At 46.8% G+C, this 20631-nt stretch overlaps 1 protein-coding gene across 4 annotated transcripts in view; it reads right to left on the bottom strand.

Moving 5' to 3' along the window:
• COL12A1 (collagen type XII alpha 1 chain) overlaps positions 1-20631 on the bottom strand; it is a 223217-nt gene that overhangs the window by 174061 nt on the left and 28525 nt on the right. For 2 of the 4 annotated variants that reach the window (XM_077289886.1, XM_077289885.1), the window contains exons 6-13: positions 19421-19684; positions 19125-19289; positions 17486-17659; positions 16249-16539; positions 15505-16107; positions 14122-14394; positions 12849-13121; positions 12443-12715 (exon numbers count right to left, since the gene is read on the bottom strand). The exons of the other annotated variants lie outside the window; for them this stretch is intronic. In XM_077289886.1, the coding sequence (XP_077146001.1) occupies positions 12443-12715; positions 12849-13121; positions 14122-14394; positions 15505-16107; positions 16249-16539; positions 17486-17659; positions 19125-19289; positions 19421-19684 (2316 nt within the window). The remainder of the gene's footprint in view (positions 1-12442; positions 12716-12848; positions 13122-14121; positions 14395-15504; positions 16108-16248; positions 16540-17485; positions 17660-19124; positions 19290-19420; positions 19685-20631) is intronic. 4 annotated transcript variants of the gene reach the window in all.

Genomic DNA, 20631 nt, shown 5'->3' with positions numbered 1-20631 from the left:
CAATTTTAATGTGGATACCCTCAAATGAAAGCTGAAAGTCTGAACTTCAACTGCATCTGAATTGTTTTGTTTAAAATTCATTGTGGAAATGTCTATAACCAAAATTAGAAAAATGTCGTCTCTGTCCAAATATATATGGACCTAACTGTATCATTGATATTAAGCAAGCGAGATTACATCACACAATGTACAAGATATACACCAGAAAGCCTATCATACTTATATATCAAAGCATTAATAAATAGTAATGCCACAGTAGATACACAGGTATAACGCTATATAGAAAACAGATAGTGACTACATAAATATTATCTAATGTGCCAAAGTGATGACCTGAGTACACATAGAATGCAACCAAATCCCAGATAATGTACTTAGTGTAGATGGTCCGGAGTCCATCATAATGCCACATTGTGGGAACAATACCCCAAGTGTATCTCCAAAGATGATGGCTTCCTCAGGTGTCACAATCTGTGACAGAGAGTAAAGAGAGAGGAGACAACATAGTAGCATGATTCAGCCCTTAAGGCTCAGTAAGGGTGCTCAAGGAACTGCAATCAATCTGTTTCAGCAAACGCTGTAACCTTCACTACAGCTCTTCCAGGAATTTCATACAATGAGGTCATATTTTAGCATTTTAATGAGATAACTCACATTGACAGACAGACAGACTAATCTAGACAATTTTGGTTGGATGACACTACAACACTTATTGAATAATGTAGCTTCTTTTCACAGTTATAAATTTTGAACTTTAAAAAAAGGGCAAAAAACTGAATGGGTCCGAAAAAAAGTGGGCACAGCTGTAGTGACAATAGGAACACTAGGTGACACTAGGTATCTCATGCTACTAATCTATTATGCCACTAGTTCTATTAATCAAATTAGCTCACGAAGCATACTATCTCACAATTATCACCTTGCAGAGGCAATCCTGAAAGTCAATGTCTGACCCTATAAAGAGACTTGTAACACAACAAGTGATTAGTACCAAGACAGAAAAAACATTTATAGACAGCCTATTTTGGGGATAGATTTTTACTGTACAAGAGAGCTAATTTGTCATTGTTTTTTTAATGGTGTTTTCCCTATAAAACTAAATAATTAATTGGTCTCCTGAAGGGTTTTTAAACCTGGACAGCTATTTCAAAATAATTGTTTCACTATGACAACACATGTCCATATGTGTTATTAGGGCATAAAGATGTTATAGACAGGGTGCCCCCTTTATGACACTCCTCTGTGGGGCAAGTCCAAGCATTTTATAGATGGACTAGATGGCAGCCCGATTCTAAAGAATCGGGAGTCTAGAATCCATATATACTTTATTTATTCAAATGTAAGAATAATACAATTAATAAATAATAGTAAGAAAGAACAAAAAATGGCTGCACTCACCAGCTCTTGACAATTCTTGACAGTACGGCACATTTCTGATTGGTCGCTCGCGGCAGGCGGCAACCAATCAGAAAAGTGCCGCGCACCACGAAGGCATATATCTTTGTCCACCCTGAGCGGGTGTAGGACGCTGGTGACGTCACTTATCTCCGGACATTATCTCCGGACAAAGCCACGGAAGTTGGCACAAATTGCCGGAAGTAGTATTCTAGGCAATTATATATTAGATTTTAATGTTATCAGTGTTTACCTTTGAACGTTTATATTGTATTGTCCTGTCACCAGCCATGTGTACGATTATCGTCCGAAAGCCTCTCTGGAACCAATAATCACCACATGTAAAGGTATCTTTATAAGTTAAAGATTCAGAATACTATGACTTTTATCATATCCTGAACAGTCAAGTTTTTTATGAACCGTTAAGGTTTTCTGGTTGAAGTAAAAAAAACTCTGAGTGTTTACAGTTTGAAACCATAAAATGTTGAAAAATTATGTCATTCTTGAGTATATCACTCAATGGTGCTCATAAACGTGTCAAATTTGATCTATAATATACTTTAATATACGTTACTTTAATCTTTAATATACTTAAGAACAGGGCCCCAGACATCACACAGGGGGTCTGAAACACCGCACAGTGGTCCAAAATATCGCTGTGCTCTGCCTGGGGCCCCATATGCTGCCTGGGGCCCCTGTGCTCTGCCTGGGGCCCCATATGCTGCCTGGGGCCCCTGTGCTCTGCCTGGGGCCCTTGTGCTCTGCCTGGGGCCCCATGTTCTGCCTGGGGCCCCTGTGCTCTGCCTGGGGCCACTGTGCTCTGCCTGGGGCCCCATATGCTGCCTGGGGCCCGTGTGCTCTGCCTGGGGCCCCATAGGCTGCCTGGGGCACCTGTGCTCTACCTGGGACCACTGTGCTCTGCCTGGGGCCCCATATGCTGCCTGGGGCCACTGTGCTCTGCCTGGGGCCCCATAGGCTGCCTGGGGCCCCTGTGCTCTGCCTGGGACCACTGTGCTCTGCCTGGGGCCCCATATGCTGCCTGGGGCCCCTGTGCTCTGCCTGGGGCCACTGTGCTCTGCCTGGGGCCCCATATGCTGCCTGGGGCCCCTGTGCTCTGCCTGGGGCCCCTGTGCTCTGCCTGGGGCCCCATGTTCTGCCTGGGGCCACTGTGCTCTGCCTGGGGCCCCATGTTCTGCCTGGGACCACTGTGCTCTGCCTGGGGCCCCATATGCTGCCTGGGGCCCCTGTGCTCTGCCTGGGGCCACTGTGCTCTGCCTGGGGCCCCATATGCTGCCTGGGGCCACTGTGCTCTGCCTGGGGCCCCATATGCTGCCTGGGGCCCCTGTGCTCTGCCTGGGGCCCCATAAGCTGCCTGGAGCCCCTGTGCTCTGCCTGGGGCCCCTGTGCTCTGCCTGGGGCCCCATGTTCTGCCTGGGGCCCCTGTGCTCTGCCAGGGGCCACTGTGCTCTGCCTGGGGCCCAATATGCTGCCTGGGGCCCCTGTGCTCTGCCTGGGGCCCCATATGCTGCCTGGGGCCCCTGTGCTCTGCCTGGGGCCCCTGTGCTCTGCCTGGGGCCCCTGTGCTCTGCCTGGGGCCCCATATGCTGCCTGGGGCCCCTGTGCTCTGCCTGGGGCCCCTGTGCTCTGCCTGGGGCCCCATGTTCTGCCTGGGGCCCCTGTGCTCTGCCTGGGGCCACTGTGCTCTGCCTGGGGCCCCATATGCTGCCTGGGGCCCCTGTGCTCTGCCTGGGGCCCCATATGCTGCCTGGGGCCCCTGTGCTCTGCCTGGGGCCACTGTGCTCTGCCTGGGGCCCCATAGGCTGCCTGGGGCCCCTGTACTCTGCCTGGGACCACTGTGCTCTGCCTGGGGCCCCATATGCTGCCTGGGGCCCCTGTGCTCTGCCTGGTGCCACTGTGCTCTGCCTGGGGCCCCATATGCTGCCTGGGGCCCCTGTGCTCTGCCTGGGTGTAGGACACTGGTGACGTCACTTATCTCCGGACATTAGCTCCGGACATTAGCTCCGGACATTATCTCCGGACATTAGCTCCGGACATTAGCTCCGGACAAAGCCACGGAAGTTGGCACAAATTGCAGGAAGTAGTATTCTAGGCAATTATTTATTAGATATTTATTTATGTGGCTGCCCATAGCCTCCTCTGAGTACTTTGGTAAAGTAGTCAGCTTTTTTAAAGTAACCATTTAAGTAACATTTTAAATCAGGCAGAATATACTAAAATGAAGTTGACATGCCTGTGCTCCAAGCAGTCTATGTAGGTATAGAGTGGTGTAATTTTTAATTTGTTGCATCAAGGGCTTGGCACTTGCATGCCATTTTGAAATACAAGGTAATTAACATGTTTTGTAATCACATTGCACATTTTTAAGCGGCATTAACTGGGTTACTCTCAATTCTGCCTTCAGGAATGGAAAAAGGGAAAGTATTCCTCCTCTAATTTCATCTCAGTAATCAACATCAAGACTGATTTAATATATTAACAACTAAAATGTAGTCTGTGTTTGCTTTTTAAATTTGCACCCTTAGGTTGTAAAAAATGACCATGTGCCAAGATTCTTCTAACCACCTCCTCACTCTTGGGAAATTCGATTACTAAAACAGTAGCATTAAAAAGCAGCCACAGATTATTGAATTCCCAGTTTTTCTGCCTGTAACTTCCATTATGTTTCTATTTGGGCTAAGAGAGGTTTGGTAACAATGAGTATTGTAGGGCTATTAACGTATTGGACAAACAGGGAAAACTGCCTACACTTTTCATTAGCACTGTGCATTGAAAAGTTATTTGGATGCCAGCTACCACAGAAAATAGAACATATGAGGCTTTCTGTCCAAAAGATTAAAATTAAAATGACTGTCCACCTCCAGCATATCGGGTTCCATTTTCCCCTCACTGTAGAGTGCCTGGAAATAAAGCACAGTCAGCTAAATTTGTGTCTTCTGTATAAATCATCAGTCCTAGCATATATTGTAAATGTTTGCTATATAATGAGACTTCTTTAATTTCCTTCCATGCCGAATGATAATTGGCTGTAAACTCTGTTTAACAAATGGCAAAGTATTTGAGACAGTCAAATGGGTTAACACTGATCTCTGGTTAAGGGACATATATTTATTAATGCTAAATGTTGGAATAAGCACATGACATATGCCAATCATCCATAACTTAACTAAATTACCTTGCTAAAATGATGTAACGTAAGTCCACCTTGTGCCACCAAACATCTCTGGTTAGTCAAGGTGTGGACTCCACAAGACCTGTGAAGGTGTCCTGATGACTACAAGACGAAGACTTAAGCAGCAGATTCTTTAACGGGGTTGTACACTTTAACTATATTTTTAAAAATATGTAGAAGACAGAATTTTCTGACACTAATATATTAGGAATTATTAGTTCTCCTCCTTTTCTTGTTAGTGCAACCTTCTTTACAAATTGAACAGTTTCTATTATCAAAGTGGCTGCTGGTGATGGAGAAATGACCCGATGTGTCAATCGGCCTCGCCAACTGAAAAACACTGCGTATTCGAGGAGACTGACGGACAGATCTAGTCACGTGCCCCTCTATTAAAAGCCAGTTTGTGGACAGGAGAGCTGTGAACACTCTAAGGAAGGCTACAATAATAAATGCAGGAGGAGAAGCTATCTAATATATAATTGCCTAGAATACTACTTCCTGCAATTTGTGCCAACTTCCGTGGCTTTGTCCGGAGCTAATGTCCGGAGATAATGTCCGGAGCTAATGTCCGGAGATAATGTCCGGAGCTAATGTCCGGAGCTAATGTCCGGAGATAAGTGACGTCACCAGTGTCCTACACCCAGGCAGAGCACAGTGGCCCCAGGCAGAGCACAGGGGCCCCAGGCAGAACATGGGGCCCCAGGCAGAGCACAGGGGCCCCAGGCAGAGCACAGGGGCCCCAGGCAGCATATGGGGCCCCAGGCAGAGCACAGGGGCCCCAGGCAGCATATGGGGCCCCAGGCAGAGCACAGTGGCCCCAGGCAGAGCACACACCAAATCGGAGGCCGAGGGGCCCCGCCAACCAAATCGGAGGCCGAGGAGCCCCGCCCACCAAATCGAAGGCCGAGCGGCCCCGCCCACCAAAGCGGAGGCCGAGGGGCCCGGCCCCGCCCACCAAAGCGGAGGCCGAGGGGCCCCGACCACCACATCGGAGGCCGAGGGGCCCCACCCACCAAATCGGAGGCCGAGGGTCCCCGCCCACCAAATCGGAGGCCGAGGGTCCCTGCCCACCAAATTGGAGGCCGAGGGTCCCTGCCCACCAAATCGGAGGCCGAGGGTCCCCGCCCACCAAATCGGAGGCCAAGGGGCCCCGCCCACCAAATCGGAGGCCGAGGGTCCACACCAACCAAATCGGAGGCTGAGGGGCCCCGCCCACCAAATCGAAGGCCGAGGAGCCCCGCCCACCAAATCGAAGGCCGAGCGGCCCCGCCCACCAAAGCGGAGGCCGAGGGGCCCGGCCCCGCCCACCAAAGTGGAGGCCGAGGGGCCCCGACCACCACATCGGAGGCCGAGGGGCCCCGCCCACCAAATCGGAGGCCGAGGGGCCCCGCCCACCAAATCGGAGGCCGAGGGTCCCCGCCCACCAAATCGGAGGCCGAAGGTCCCCGCCCACCAAATCGGAGGCCGAGGGTCCCCGCCCACCAAATCGGAGGCCGAGGGTCCACACCAACCAAATCGGAGGCTGAGGGGCCCCGCCCACCAAATCGAAGGCCGAGGGGCCCCGCCCACCAAAGCGGAGGCCGAGGGTCCCCGCACACCAAATCGGAGGCAGAGGGACCCCGCACACCAAATCGGAGGCAGAGGGACCCCGCCCACCAAATCGGAGGCCGAGGGGCCCCGCCCACCAAATCAGAGGCCGAGGGTCCCCGCCCACCAAATCGGAGGCCGAGGGTCCCCACCGACCAAATCGGAGGCCGAGGGGCCCCGCCCACCAAATCGGAGGCCAGGGGTCCCCGCCCACCAAATCGGAGGCCGAGAAGCCCCGCCCACCACATCGGAGGCCGATGGGCCCCGCCCACCAAATCGGAGGCCGAGGGTCCCCGCCCACCAAATCGGAGGCCGAGGGTCCCCGCCCACCAAATCGGAGGCAGAGAGTCCCCGCCCACCAAATCGGAGGCCGAGGGGCCCCGCCCACCAAAGCGGAAGCCGAGCGTCCCCGACCACCAAATCGGAGGCCGAGGGTCCCCGCCCACCAAATCGGAGGCCGAGGGTCCCCGCCCACCAAATCGGAGGCCGAGAGTCCCCGCCCACCAAATCGGAGGCCGAGGGGCCCCGCCAACCAAATCGGAGGCCGAGGGGCCCCGCCAACCAAATCGGAGGCCGAGGGGCCCCGCCAACCAAATCGGAGGCCGAGGAGCCCCGCCCACCAAATCGAAGGCCGAGCGGCCCCGCCCACCAAAGCGGAGGCCAAGGGGCCCGGCCCCGCCCACCAAAGCGGAGGCTGAGGGGCCCCGCCCACCACATCGGAGGCCGAGGGGCCCCGCCCACCAAATCGGAGGCCGAGGGTCCCCGCCCACCAAATCGGAGGCTGAGGGTCCCCGCCCACCAAATCGGAGGCCGAGGGTCCCCGCCCACCAAATTGGAGGCCGAGGGTCCCCGCCCACCAATTCGGAGGCCGAGGGTCCCCGCCCACCAAATCGGAGGCCGAGGGGCCCCACCAACCAAATCGGAGGCCGAGGAGCCCCGCCCACCAAATCGAAGGCTGAGCGGCCCCGCCCACCAAAGCGGAGGCAGAGGGACCCCGCCCACCAAATCGGAGGCCGTGGGGCCCCGCCAACCAAAGCGGAGGCCAAGGGTCCCCGCCCACCAAATCGGAGGCAGAGGGATCCCGCCCACCAAATCGGAGGCCGAGGGGCCCCGCCCACCAAAGCGGAGGCCGAGGGTCCCCGCCCACCAAATCGGAGGTCGAGGGTCCCCACCCACCAAATCAGAGGCCGAGGGTCCCCGCCCACCAAATCGGAGGCCGAGGGTCCCCACCCACCAAATCGGAGGACGAGGGTCCCCACCCACCAAATCGGAGGACGAGGGGCCCCACCAACCAAATCGGAGGCCGAGGAGCCCCGCCCACCAAAAGTAAGTGCGGCCCCAAAAGTAAGTGCGCCCCCGGGTGCAAAAGTAAGTGCGCCCCCGGGTGCAAAAGTAAGTGCGCCCCCAGGTGCAAAAGTAAGTGCGCCCCCGGGTGCAAAAGTAAGTGCGCCCCCGGGTGCAAAAGTAAGTGCGCCCCCGGGTGCAAAAGTAAGTGCGCCCCCGGGTGCAAAAGTAAGCACGCCCCCGGCCCCGGGTGCAAAAGTAAGCGCGCCCCCCAGTCCCGTGTGTGAAAAGTGCTGCTGTAAAGCTGGTAGCGCTGTTCAAGCACCATGTATTTCCTTCAGGAAATGCCCATCTAATATATAATTGCCTAGAATACTACTTCCTGCAATTTGTGCCAACTTCCGTGGCTTTGTCCGGAGCTAATGTCCGGAGATAATGTCCGGAGCTAATGTCCGGAGCTAATGTCCGGAGCTAATGTCCGGAGATAAGTGACGTCACCAGTGTCCTACACCCAGGCAGAGCACAGGGGCCCCAGGCAGCATATGAGGCCCCAGGCAGAGCACAGTGGTCCCAGGCAGAGCACAGGGGCCCCAGGCAGCCTATGGGGCCCCAGGCAGAGCACAGTGGCCCCAGGCAGAGCACAGGGGCCCCAGGCAGCATATGGGGCCCCAGGCAGAGCACAGGGGCCCCAGGCAGCATATGGGGCCCCAGGCAGAGCACAGTGGCCCCAGGAAGAGCACAGGGGCCCCAGGCAGAACATGGGGCCCCAGGCAGAGCACAGGGGCCCCAGGCAGAGCACAGGGGCCCCAGGCAGCATATGGGGCCCCAGGCAGAGCACAAGGGCCCCAGGCAGAGCACAGGGGCCCCAGACAGCATATGGGGCCCCAGGCAGAGCACAGGGGCCCCAGGCAGCATATGGGGCCCCAGGCAGAGCACAGTGGCCCCAGGCAAAGCACAGGGGCCCCAGGCAGAACATGGGGCCCCAGGCAGAGCACAGGGGCCCCAGGCAGAGCACAGGGGCCCCAGGCAGCATATGGGGCCCCAGGCAGAGCACAGGGGCCCCAGGCAGCATATGGGGCCCCAGGCAGAGCACAGTGGCCCCAGGCAGCATATGGGGCCCCAGGCAGAGCACAGTGGTCCCAGGCAGAGCACAGGGGCCCCAGGCAGCTTATGGGGCCCCAGGCAGAGCACAGTGGCCCCAGGCAGAACATGGGGCCCCAGGCAGAGCACAGTGGCCCCAGGCAGAGCACAGGGGCCCCAGGCAGAACATGGGGCCCCAGGCAGAGCACAGGGGCCCCAGGCAGAGCACAGGGGCCCCAGGCAGCATATGGGGCCCCAGGCAGAGCACAGGGGCCCCAGGCAGCATATGGGGCCCCAGGCAGAGCACAGTGGCCCCAGGCAGCATATGGGGCCCCAGGCAGAGCACAGTGGTCCCAGGCAGAGCACAGGGGCCCCAGGCAGCTTATGGGGCCCCAGGCAGAGCACAGTGGCCCCAGGCAGAACATGGGGCCCCAGGCAGAGCACAGTGGCCCCAGGCAGAGCACAGGGGCCCCAGGCAGAACATGGGGCCCCAGGCAGAGCACAGGGGCCCCAGGCAGAGCACAGGGGCCCCAGGCAGCATATGGGGCCCCAGGCAGAGCACAGGGGCCCCAGGCAGCATATGGGGCCCCAGGCAGAGCACAGTGGCCCCAGGCAGAGCACAGGGGCCCCAGGCAGCATATGGGGCCCCAGGCAGAGCACAGTGGTCCCAGGCAGAGCACAGGGGCCCCAGGCAGCCTATGGGGCCCCAGGCAGAGCACAGTGGCCCCAGGCAGAACATGGGGCCCCAGGCAGAGCACAGGGGCCCCAGGCAGAGCACAGGGGCCCCAGGCAGCATATGGGGCCCCAGGCAGAGCACAGTGGTCCCAGGTAGAGCACAGGGGCCCCAGGCAGCCTATGGGGCCCCAGGCAGAGCACAGGGGCCCCAGGCAGCATATGGGGCCCCAGGCAGAGCACAGAGGCCCCAGGCAGCATATGGGGCCCCAGGCAGAGCACAGTGGCCCCAGGCAGAGCACAGGGGCCCCAGGCAGAACATGGGGCCCCAGGCAGAGCACAGGGGCCCCAGGCAGAGCACAGGGGCCCCAGGCAGCATATGGGGCCCCAGGCAGAGCACAGGGGCCCCAGGCAGCATATGGGGCCCCAGGCAGAGCACAGCGATATTTTGGACCACTGTGCGGTGTTTCAGACCCCCTGTGTGATGTCTGGGGCCCTGTTCTTAAGTATATTAAAGATTAAAGTAACGTATATTAAAGTATATTATAGATCAAATTTGACACGTTTATGAGCACCATTGAGTGACATAATTTTTCAACATTTTATGGTTTCAAACTGTAAACACAGTTTTTTTTACTTCAACCAGAAAACCTTAACGGTTCATAAAAAACTTGACTGTTCAGGATATGATAAAAGTCATAGTATTCTGAATCTTTAACTTATAAAGGTACCTTTACATGGGGTGATTATTGGTTCCAGAGAGGCTTTCGGCCGATAATCGTACACATGGCTGGTGACAGGACAATGCAATATAAACGTTCAAAGGTAAACACTGATAACATTAAAATCTAATATATAATTGCCTAGAATACTACTTCCGGCAATTTGTGCCAACTTCCGTGGCTTTGTCCGGAGATAATGTCCGGAGATAAGTGACGTCACCAGCGTCCTACACCCGCTCAGGGTGGACAAAGATATATGCCTTTGTGGTGCGCGGCACTTTTCTGATTGGTTGCCGCCTGCCGCGAGCGACCAATCAGAAATGTGCCGTACTGTCAAGAATTGTCAAGAGCTGGTGAGTGCAGCCATTTTTTGTTCTTTCTTACTATTATTTATTAATTGTATTATTCTTACATTTGAATAAATAAAGTATATATGGATTCTAGACTCCCGATTCTTTAGAATCGGGCTGCCATCTAGTAATATATATATATATATATATATATATATATATATATATATATATATATATATATATATATATCTTTTCTCCAGGTAAGCAGCCCACAATCAGTCATCCATGGGATCTAAAGGAAAACATGATCCATCAGACAGGAACGTATTATTCATTGCTCCATGGTCTAGTTCTGAGCTCGCATGACTGTACCCTTGGGATTAGCATGCAGCTAAACATCTTGTCAATGCACTGTTCATTTTAATACCTTTCCATCATAGCCTGCATTAACTTCTGTGTGAATGGTCATGCTGGACTTGACTTTGCTAAAGCCTTTGCCATCCATAACCCTGATACTGATATTACAGCTGGCCTTCTTTTCATATACTGGGAGCACTTGACAAGTCCTGCTATTTTGGACATTCGCTGACTGAGTAGTCCAAAAGTCACAGTTTTGTTCATGTCAATGTTAAACCATTTATTCTCCTTACAATGTATCCACTTCAAAAATGACTGTTCATTTGCTGCCTACTGTATCCAACTATTGTATAGAGACAATGACAAGTAATTCATGCCTTCTGCCGGTGGTTTTATTGTTATGGCTGATCACTATACGCCCATCTAAATGCAATTATACATTATGACAATGAAAATAAATTATACTAATTCTAATTAAAAAAGTATATTATATTCTGTTAGCTTAACAACCTGATTTGTGTTTGAAAGTTATACTGTACTCAAGGGTAATCCTAAGAGCAAGTGTTTGCCTTCACGCTACATCACATTTCAGTCTTATTCAGGAAGTTCAGTTTAAAGAACGTGCAATATAAATAAACAGTTGCATGTTGCTTCCATCAAGAATTGGTACGTATAGTCATAGTAAAGCTCCCTAGACATGGTAAAAGTAACTCTACATAAAATGAATGCGGAATTTTGATTCTATAAACTAAAATAATATATAGAAATGGCACCACTATTGTCCTGAAATCTCTTTTTATACATCTGTTTGGACCCAGAAATCAGGAGCATACAGCAGGGGTGGATCAGAAAATATACTTAGCAATCAGGCTACAGTTCTTTTTTTTAAGGCAATGATAGCAGGTATCTGGATAGGTGGTTGGTTGGTAGGTAGGTTTGTAGTTACTGTTTTTTTCTTCCACTTACTTTTTTCATGACCATAAGAAGAAAACTGTAACAAAGATCCTTTTGAAGTTACTGTATTTGTAGACGCATGGGGATACTTGAAAGGAATGTGTCATCACAAAATGTCCTTTTGTTTCTATAATTTTTCTGTGTAAAATCAATTTTTAGTAATGATAAATGAAAAAATCACACTGGCGCTGGGTTACACCCCTGAAAAGAAGCTGCAGGCACCCGGGCAGGTTGTGTGCAAAAAACACTGCCGTACAGTAACAAACAAATTTTGCTAATTAAATGAGGGTGCTGCGCTGGAAAACAAAACTATAGCTAAAAAGTTGAAGACTCCCACTCCCCTACCTTACAGATGGAAGTCGGCGTGTCACCTTGATAAGGAGGTCGGCTGCTGCAAAGACGTCCTACGTACTGTTAGAAGGACTATAGTATTGATACTGCACAAATCTGCAGGGAGCGTCCTCCCGCAGTGCAGGAATCCTCACACCGCTCGCCGCTGAGGTCTGAAACGGACCTGTCATTGTAATCCTGCCTGTAAAACTGCTGTAAATTCTTCCTGAGAGGGCAGGAAGTATGAGTCTAATAGAGCCCCAGTGGCCAATATGAAAACTGAGCTTTCTTTACTTGTTTTTTATTGTAGATTGTGATATGACAAAAAGACTGCGAAAAAAAAATACATTTAACACAAAAACTTGACTGAAAAAAAGGTAATTTTTCAAAGATACATTTGTTGTAACAGCTTGGACTCCGCCTTATATTACTCCATAGGAAGGAGCTTATCCGTAACACTGGACAAAAACTACATTCGAGGCATAGCAAAAAGTAATCCACTTGCCACAAAAATTCCTTTATAAACATCATAAAGCTACAACAACCAGAAAAAGAAACATAACAAAAATAGTTCTTACCATCAAGTGTAGTTCCTTCACCGTTGAGTGCAGCTCCAGCTCCTGATCCATATAACGCATTTACAGACAGGGAATAAGCTGTTCCAGCATCCAGTTCCTTTAATACTGTATCAGTTACTGTTCCTCTCAGTGTGACCTCTTTGGGTTCCCCTCCTGCAGTTGGTACATAGGTTACAAGGTATTGCTGTACTTTGCCTGGTGCTGCACCCCAGGATAACCTCAAGCTTGATGTGGTGGCATCATAAACTCTCAGATTTCTTGGCTCTCCTAATACTGTATGTAAGATAAAACATGAGAAAATGTTAGTAATTATAAAACACTACATAGAATTGTGATCATATTTATCATATGACATTAGAAGACGTACAAAATACTGATGGCAAGTAGACTAAAACAGGTACTGTACCTTCCTCAGTTGCACCATTTCCTTGTAAAGGTTTCCCTGGACCTGAGCGATATTCAGGTGTGACAGACACCTGGTACTTTGTGTCAGACAAGAGATTCTGTAGTGTCACGGCTATTTCATTCCCTGGAACTGTCACTTCTTTACGTTGTCCCCCAGAAACTGGACGGTATCCAATCCTGTACCTTAAGACATTGCCAGGAGCTGGTAACCAGCCCACCTTAAAGCTATCCGTGGTCTCATCACTTACTATAAGGTTTCGAGGTGCTCCTTTCACTTTAAAAGTAAGGTTGAAAAAAGAATAAATGTAAGAATTTAATTAAAGAATCAAGTGAAAGGTATAAAGACTTAGAAAATCATTTACAATCATAACTATAAACTGTGACATAGGCCTGAATATTGAAACACTTGTATGTTCTCTCCGTGTTTGTGTGGGTTTCTTCTGGGTACTCCAGTCTACTCCCACACTTAAGAGAATTTATATTGTGAGCCTCAATGGGGACAGTGATGAAAATGTCCATAAAGAACTGTGGAAGATTATGAAGCTCTATAAATGAGTACAATAAATTTATAAAACACTTTTCGAAACCCCTTGTTGTACATAGTGGCTTTTTAAACTAGATTTGTTGGTGCAAATCATTGAACAATAGGAGTTATTTAAGTTAATAGAGTGCTTCACTTTATGAGGTCTATCATAACTTTATGTTAAAATGTCAATTGCTGCCAAAATGTTTTGGTATACTAAAGACTAAAGATACCTCCCAGCAAGAATTTAATAGAACATTTTGACTGGCTGACTCATCAGACTCTTTTCAGCTGTCTTTTTGTAAACATGGGTGTATTAAAATACTTTATGAGATACTATTATATCACTATTTTGTTTTTCTTCTCAGCCACCTTCTTTAATTTCTAAAATATGCAGAAATAAAGACAGTGCACTGATATATCTACACAGTTTTGATTCAAAAGTTACAAAGTTTATAAAGGTCATAAAAATAAGAACTATTTCAAGTGAATGGCCTTGATTCTCTACACAGTAACTGATTTTAGTTTTTGATTAGCGAACAAAAGATTCCTCTCAAGAAATTCTCCATCCAGCTCATGTTCTTGTTACTTGAGTAATAAATATTAAGATCATTCTCTACTAACGGTTTACTGCACTCAAGGTAAAAAAATGAGCCCCCGGCAACCAAAGGACATTCTGGTGAACCCAGACTTTGACATTATTATGATCCTCCAAGGTCTAACACTTCTTTTATATCTTGTGAGCAATTACCTTCTAAAGTTGTTTCCTCTCCTTCCAAAGGAGGACTCTCTCCTTCTTCATAGTCTGCAGAAACTGAAACAGCATAAGTGGTCTCTGGAAGGAGATTGGAAAGAAGAGTGGTGGTAGTTGTCCCTGGAACAGACACTATGATGTCTTCTCCACCAACAGCCACTTTGTACTTGACAAAGTATGACAGCACATCTTCACCTGCTGGTGACCAGTGTACTCTAAAGCTCCTGGATGTAACTTCGGAGAAAGTAAGATTCTGAGCAGGCGTCAAAGCTGTAATGATACCAAAAACAGACTTTCAAAAATTGAATTGTCATTGTTTAGTGCTTTTGTTGTGTTTTTTTTTATCAGTGGGACTTAAAGCATAAAAAGTTTTGTGTCTGTATGGATCCTAAGATGTAAATTTATCAGTGGAAGTCAAATTTAAAGGAAATCTACCAGTAGGATCCACCCTACTAAGCCATCTACATGGGTATGCAGACCATGGAAACTTGAATAAAAATTTACCTTGTCATATGCAATCTGATGTCTTTGGGTCTTTTCAAATTGCTTTTTTCCTATGTTCCGTGGCTCCATCGTGGCTCATGTCTGAACCCCCTGCAAAACAAGATTTGAGCGTATGCTCCAACATGGCCACTGACCATGATGATGCAGATGGAGTCACTGTTTGCTCTGTTGTGCATTATTTTCGGCCATAGACACCTATTGGAGGCGGGCACCAAGACATATTACATATAGTCATATAAGGCTGAAAATGACGCACGACAAAGCAATTTGGGTCTTTGTCTGCATAATTATAGCCATTGGGCCCATCGGCATATATGCACAAATCAGTTTACTGAGGAGGAGGGTCAGACATAAGCCCTAATGAGGTCACTGAATGTAGGAAAAACGCAACGTGAAAGGGCCCCTATTCCATGGAAATCCACATCTTTCTTAATATGTAAATGAACTGTTTAGATCTTCTATGGGCCGGATATAGATCTCCCTTAGAAGCTGATTCAAGAGCTTATGTTAAATGAAAGAGGGAGTTACCAGTGTGAGACATGTAGATCAGGAGAACTGACTGTCAGCCATTACATGTCTCACACTGGTAACTTCCCTTTCATTTAAAACAAGCTCTGGGTGCATATTCTCAGGGAGATATATGTCAGGCCCATAGATCTTAAGAGCTCATTTACAGAAAACGTGGATTTCGCTGCAATAACACGTCAGATCGCAGATATCAAGTTATCATTTTATGACCTGCATGCCCATATTGATGACTTAGTGACAGAATCCCTTTAACGGCTAGATAGAGCACAGTCTTTTGATGATTTGCTTAGGCATGGATTGTACAGGTACTGAGAGTACAACATCCTTTTATGTCCACTATAAACTTACATTTCCTCTTTATTGTTTGAAGTTCTTGTTCAATACGAAGACAGATGGATTGAGTTAGCTCAAAGGAAATTCTTTGAAAGGCATCAAAGTCTTCTACTGTGTAGACATGGGTATCGGCAGGTGGAGAAGCAATTGCTTCCAACTCAGTTCTTACTGCATCTTTAACACCAACAGCAAAAATCTCCACATCTGAGTTTCTCAATTTTATAGCAGGGTCTTTGAAGGCATCGGAAGACTTTCCATCAGTAATGAGTATCATGACTCTTGGGACGTTTGCTCTTGCTCCCTTGTTCTCAACAAACACCTTTTCCCTGACAAAAGTCATAGCCCTTCCGGTGTTAGTGGAGCCCCCTCTATAAGGAAATGTATTTACTGCTTGAAGAATATCTTCAATACTGTCATACTTGTTCAAAGAAAATTCTGTATATGGATCTCGGCTGTACTGTACGAGACTGATCTGGACTTTATTGGGTGAGATGTCAAAGCTTTTAACTAGCACTTCAAGGAAGGCTCTGACTTTTGCAAAATTTGCCACTCCAATACTATAGGAGCCATCAACAAGGAGGACAACATCAGCTTTTATATCCACTCCACCGGAACATTCTACAAAATACAATACCATCATATGTTATAGTTTTGGACAATATTGCAGGGGAGCATAAGCAAAAAAAATATTGTTTTTACTTTGTATGCTTAGGGAAACTTCTTACACAGGAAGGTAAACAATTTGAGTCAACATCTTACCTACTCTTATTTTCGTTGCCTGGGTTTTTTCCAGTGTTGAGATTGGCTCACTCGCTGTGAGTTCTTTCATTGCGAATACATTAATCTGGTACTCTGTATCTGGGGAGAGATCCTTTAGAGTAAGGCTTGTAGTTTGAGGGCCAACATTCAAGGCTTGCTGTTTGCTTCCTGCCAACATAGGAATAAGCTGAACTCTGTAGCCTGTGATTTGGCTCGGTGAACGCCTCCAGGTGATCCTCATGGATTTAGAAGAAATTTCTGTGACCATCAAGTCTGAAGGAGGATCCACAGCTGAAGTTTAAAAAAGGAATAAATAGATTAAGAATATTTGGATTTGGTGGAACTATCCACACAGATGTTCTGATGCCTGCAGATATTAAAAATGAAGTAGTATACTGTTAATACATGATAGACAGCTAAAATTAAAGTGCTTTTCTACTTTTTTGTTCAGTCTGTGCTTGCTACTATCACGTGTTTTTCCAATAAAATGATATATCACCACTACTCAAACTGCTTATATGGTCATGGTGCTCTCTGAAAGATAAATTATGGATTAAGTTATGCAATCTGTTTCCTGAATGATAAATTGGTCTTTTAGTTTTTATGCAAATTTGGCATAAGTGCTCTAGGAGTGCGAATGCACATCCCGTGATCTGTTCCCGGTCCAACCCAGTGTAGGCAAGCCAGTGAGCTGTCAGCCAAGTAGAGGATGGTGGTGTGGGGTAGAGAATGGAGTTTGGGAGGCAGAGGCTTGGGAGGTAATGTGGCACGCCCAGAGCACTCAAGCCTCTTTTGCAAATAAATCAAAACAGCATTTTTTAAGTCAAGGAGCAACAGATTACCTCAGTAAAGGTGTGGATATGATTATCATTCATAGAGCAAAACGATCATATAAACAGTTAGGTGGCCAGACTGAATGCATTATGGCCTGACTGAATTCAGTATGAGGAAAGATAAAACATGTTACAACATCTATACTAGAGGCACATCTCTAGAGATATGAAATCAACAGTGAGTTAGCCTGATTGTTTCCATAACTTCCGATAAAGCTACATATAGCAGCAGTGTTACAAATGATCCTTACTGCAAATACGATGGCGTAGGGTAGTGAGGTAACTAGAGTAACTGATTCTAGCAATCTGTACAATATGAATCAGTGGATAGTTGAAAAGGAAAGCCAGCTGGAATAGCCCAGTATACATTTATTTTAAAAAAAGGGACAGTACTGACTACTCACCTTCTTCTCCACTAATAAGTTCACTTAGCTGTTCATCAACTCCAGAGCAAACCTGCTTAATAATTTCATTTTGCACTTCCACTATATTATCAAAATTGGCCACACTGTAGACGTGCTTTAGAGAAGGTAAGGACGCCATTTGTTTCAGTTCTTTTGCATCTGCAGCCTTTATTCCTAATAGAAAAAAAAAAAAATCATTAATTAGTTATTTCCGTTTGGAGTATTTGCAAAAATTCAGGGTCTCTATAATTCTTAGTCATATCAGACATTTTTCACTATTAGTGTCCAGCACAATTTACATACTATTTTTTATGGGCATTGCATATTACAATGCTTCTGCATCATAGTGTCCAATGCATTTAATATAATCGTTATCATAAAGTGGGTGAAATGGGATAATTACGTTAATTATGCAAAGTTACAGCCTGTTTTGTCAAAATAAAGTAAAAATATATAGCAAGTTTACATCCACGTATAAATGTATCTGTTATGAAAAAGGGTTGTCATTATTCCTCCAAGTTGCTATTAAAGGGGTTTTCTCCAATTGTCTATTGAGCAGTTCAGGGCAATGCAATCCACTTAAGGTACCGTCACACTCAGCAACGCTGCGGCGATATAGACAACGAGCTGACCTAAACTAGATCGCTGGAGCGTCGCTGTTTAGGTCGCTGTAGAGACGTCAAACACAGCAACTCCAGAGCGATGCAGGAGCGATCCAGTGACGTAACGGCGACTCACTTCTCGTTCTCGCTGGTTGATAGCTCCATGTAAGGCATTGCTGGCGTCGTTGCTTTTGATGTCAAACATCACGATACACGCCGACCTGGCGACGAAATAAAGTTCTGGACTTCTAGCTCCGACCAGCGATGGCACAGCGGGATCCAGATCGCTGCTGCGTGTCAAACACAACGAGATCGCTATCCAGGATGCTGCAATGTCACGGATTGTTGTTGTTCTCTTTGCAAAGTTGCTGAGTGTGACGGTACCTTAACATTGTCCTTACTTCCTGATTTCTAGCAGGGCGGGCACTCCATCTTGAGCGACAACTCTGGAAAATAGAACTGTAGTAATAGGTGAAATATAAAGCCCTGCAAATGTTCTGCTATATCACGTTCAGCAATCAGTGGTTTGCTCTGAGTCACCGTTATCCATGTACTTATACATAGCTATAACAAGGCATTTGAACAAGCACACAGCTCTGGACAGTGAGAGCAGAAAGTCGTGATTAGGAGAACTGTTTGGTAAGCTGCCATAACTGCATCTCTTCAGAAGATGAGAGAAAGAGGACAGATGGAAAGTGGGGTGAGCAGCTATAACTGCTGATAAAAAATCAATGCTCTGGAGAGTTAATTGGGATTAACTGGAATGTAACTACTGTGCACTCTTTGCCAGGTACTAAAGGCCGGGCTTTATGGAAAACAGCTGTACAGTATAAAAGATAAAAAGCTTTCTTTACAGGAGAATGACAGCAGATAAAAAAAGCAAGTCAATTGCAAACTTGCTTATTTACATGTTGTCTAATTAAACCAATTTGAGAAATTGAAAATACTTTTTTAAGTGATTGATATGATAATATGACAATATATTTTATTCACTGGCTTAAATCATGCTTCATATAAATAAAGATAATGTTTCATACCTAATGTAAACACTTCGACTCCTAAATTCTGAAGCTCCTTTGCAGGAATTTCAACTTCATCTTGGGATTTTCCATCAGTAATAATAATTGCAATTCTAGGAAATCCCTTCCTGGATCCAGCGGATTGGACAAAGGTATTTCTTATCAAATAATCTATGGCTTCACCTGAAATTAAATGATTGAATATTGGTGTTTCTATGAATAACTTAATTATGATGGTAATATACATATGCTGTATGGGAACCTTTAGCATCTCAGTCACTGTACCACCACCAAATAGACTGTAAGACCCATACCTGTCATGGTGTTTCCTCCTTTGTATGGTATTCTCTTTATAGCAGCCAATAACTCATTCTTCTTAAAATATTTGTTGAGGTTAAACTCTGTCCTGGTATCAGAGCTGTACTGAACAACACCAACCCTCGTCTTGTCTTCTCCAATGTCAAATGCCAAAACCATGGAAGTCATGAAATCAAGGATGTATTTGAAGTTAGCTCTTCCCACACTCCAAGAGCCATCCACAAGAAAAACTACATCAGCAACTGCGCTAATAGAACACCCTTAAAATAAGATAAAATAAAGAGATGATATAAAAACACATCAGCATTTTAATGAATAACATGTAACCAAGGTCAAGAATCACTCAGTAAACATGGATGGACAGTTTATTACTGTGAGATTACGCAAGTCCAAACACAATGATTGTTAGCTCTTTATCTACTGTAAAGATAAATACAAATATATATGTATATATATATATATATATATATATATATATAGTATATACATACTATAATGTAGAAAATAGACATATGTGCTTTTTACTGGAAACTTACTGAAATTCCTAGCATTTAAGTATCACATCAGCTGTATATCTCTTACCAGAAAGCAGTACTTTGTGGCTTTGTGGGTGCAGATGGGTTATTGTATAATTTCTGTATACCCCCAAATTGACCTTATTATGTATATGAAGTAATAATACAAAATAAATACATTCAGTGATGACCACTTCTATAGTGATTCTTCTAGGGGAGAAAACTTCCTTGATGGGCATCTACTGAATCATTCAATATTGTTCTATATTTCATGAATGTCAAAGAAGAAAACCTTTGTATGTGTTTGATTAAACAGGAGGCATTAAGAGATACATTAGGACCCAATAGAAATCTGTTTGTGGCCTACTAGGTCTCTGTAGAACTTAGAGGTTACATAAAGAAATTGGGCATGGAAGGGATTGCCTTTGAGTCTTTCATTCTCACCCAAAATGTAATTGACTTTTACATATTCCATGTCAGAGTGGATCTGTCACCTCACCAGATTTCACAATACTAGCTGCTTTCTTAGACCTGATGAGAGTGATGGATTTACAGATATGACAGTATGGCTGTGTAATTATATTTAAAGAGAACCTCTCATGTCAAAAATGCCATTAACCTGCAAGTATGGGGTTAATCTATACAGTTACCATACTAATAGCCTGGCTACAGAGGGAAATGAACTTCATCGC

The sequence above is a fragment of the Ranitomeya variabilis genome, chromosome 2 (assembly GCF_051348905.1).
Source record: "Ranitomeya variabilis isolate aRanVar5 chromosome 2, aRanVar5.hap1, whole genome shotgun sequence".
NCBI classification, from domain to species: Eukaryota; Metazoa; Chordata; class Amphibia; order Anura; family Dendrobatidae; genus Ranitomeya; species Ranitomeya variabilis.
The sequence above is the reverse complement of the archived record's forward strand: the minus strand, read 5'-3'. Positions and strand labels throughout refer to the sequence as shown.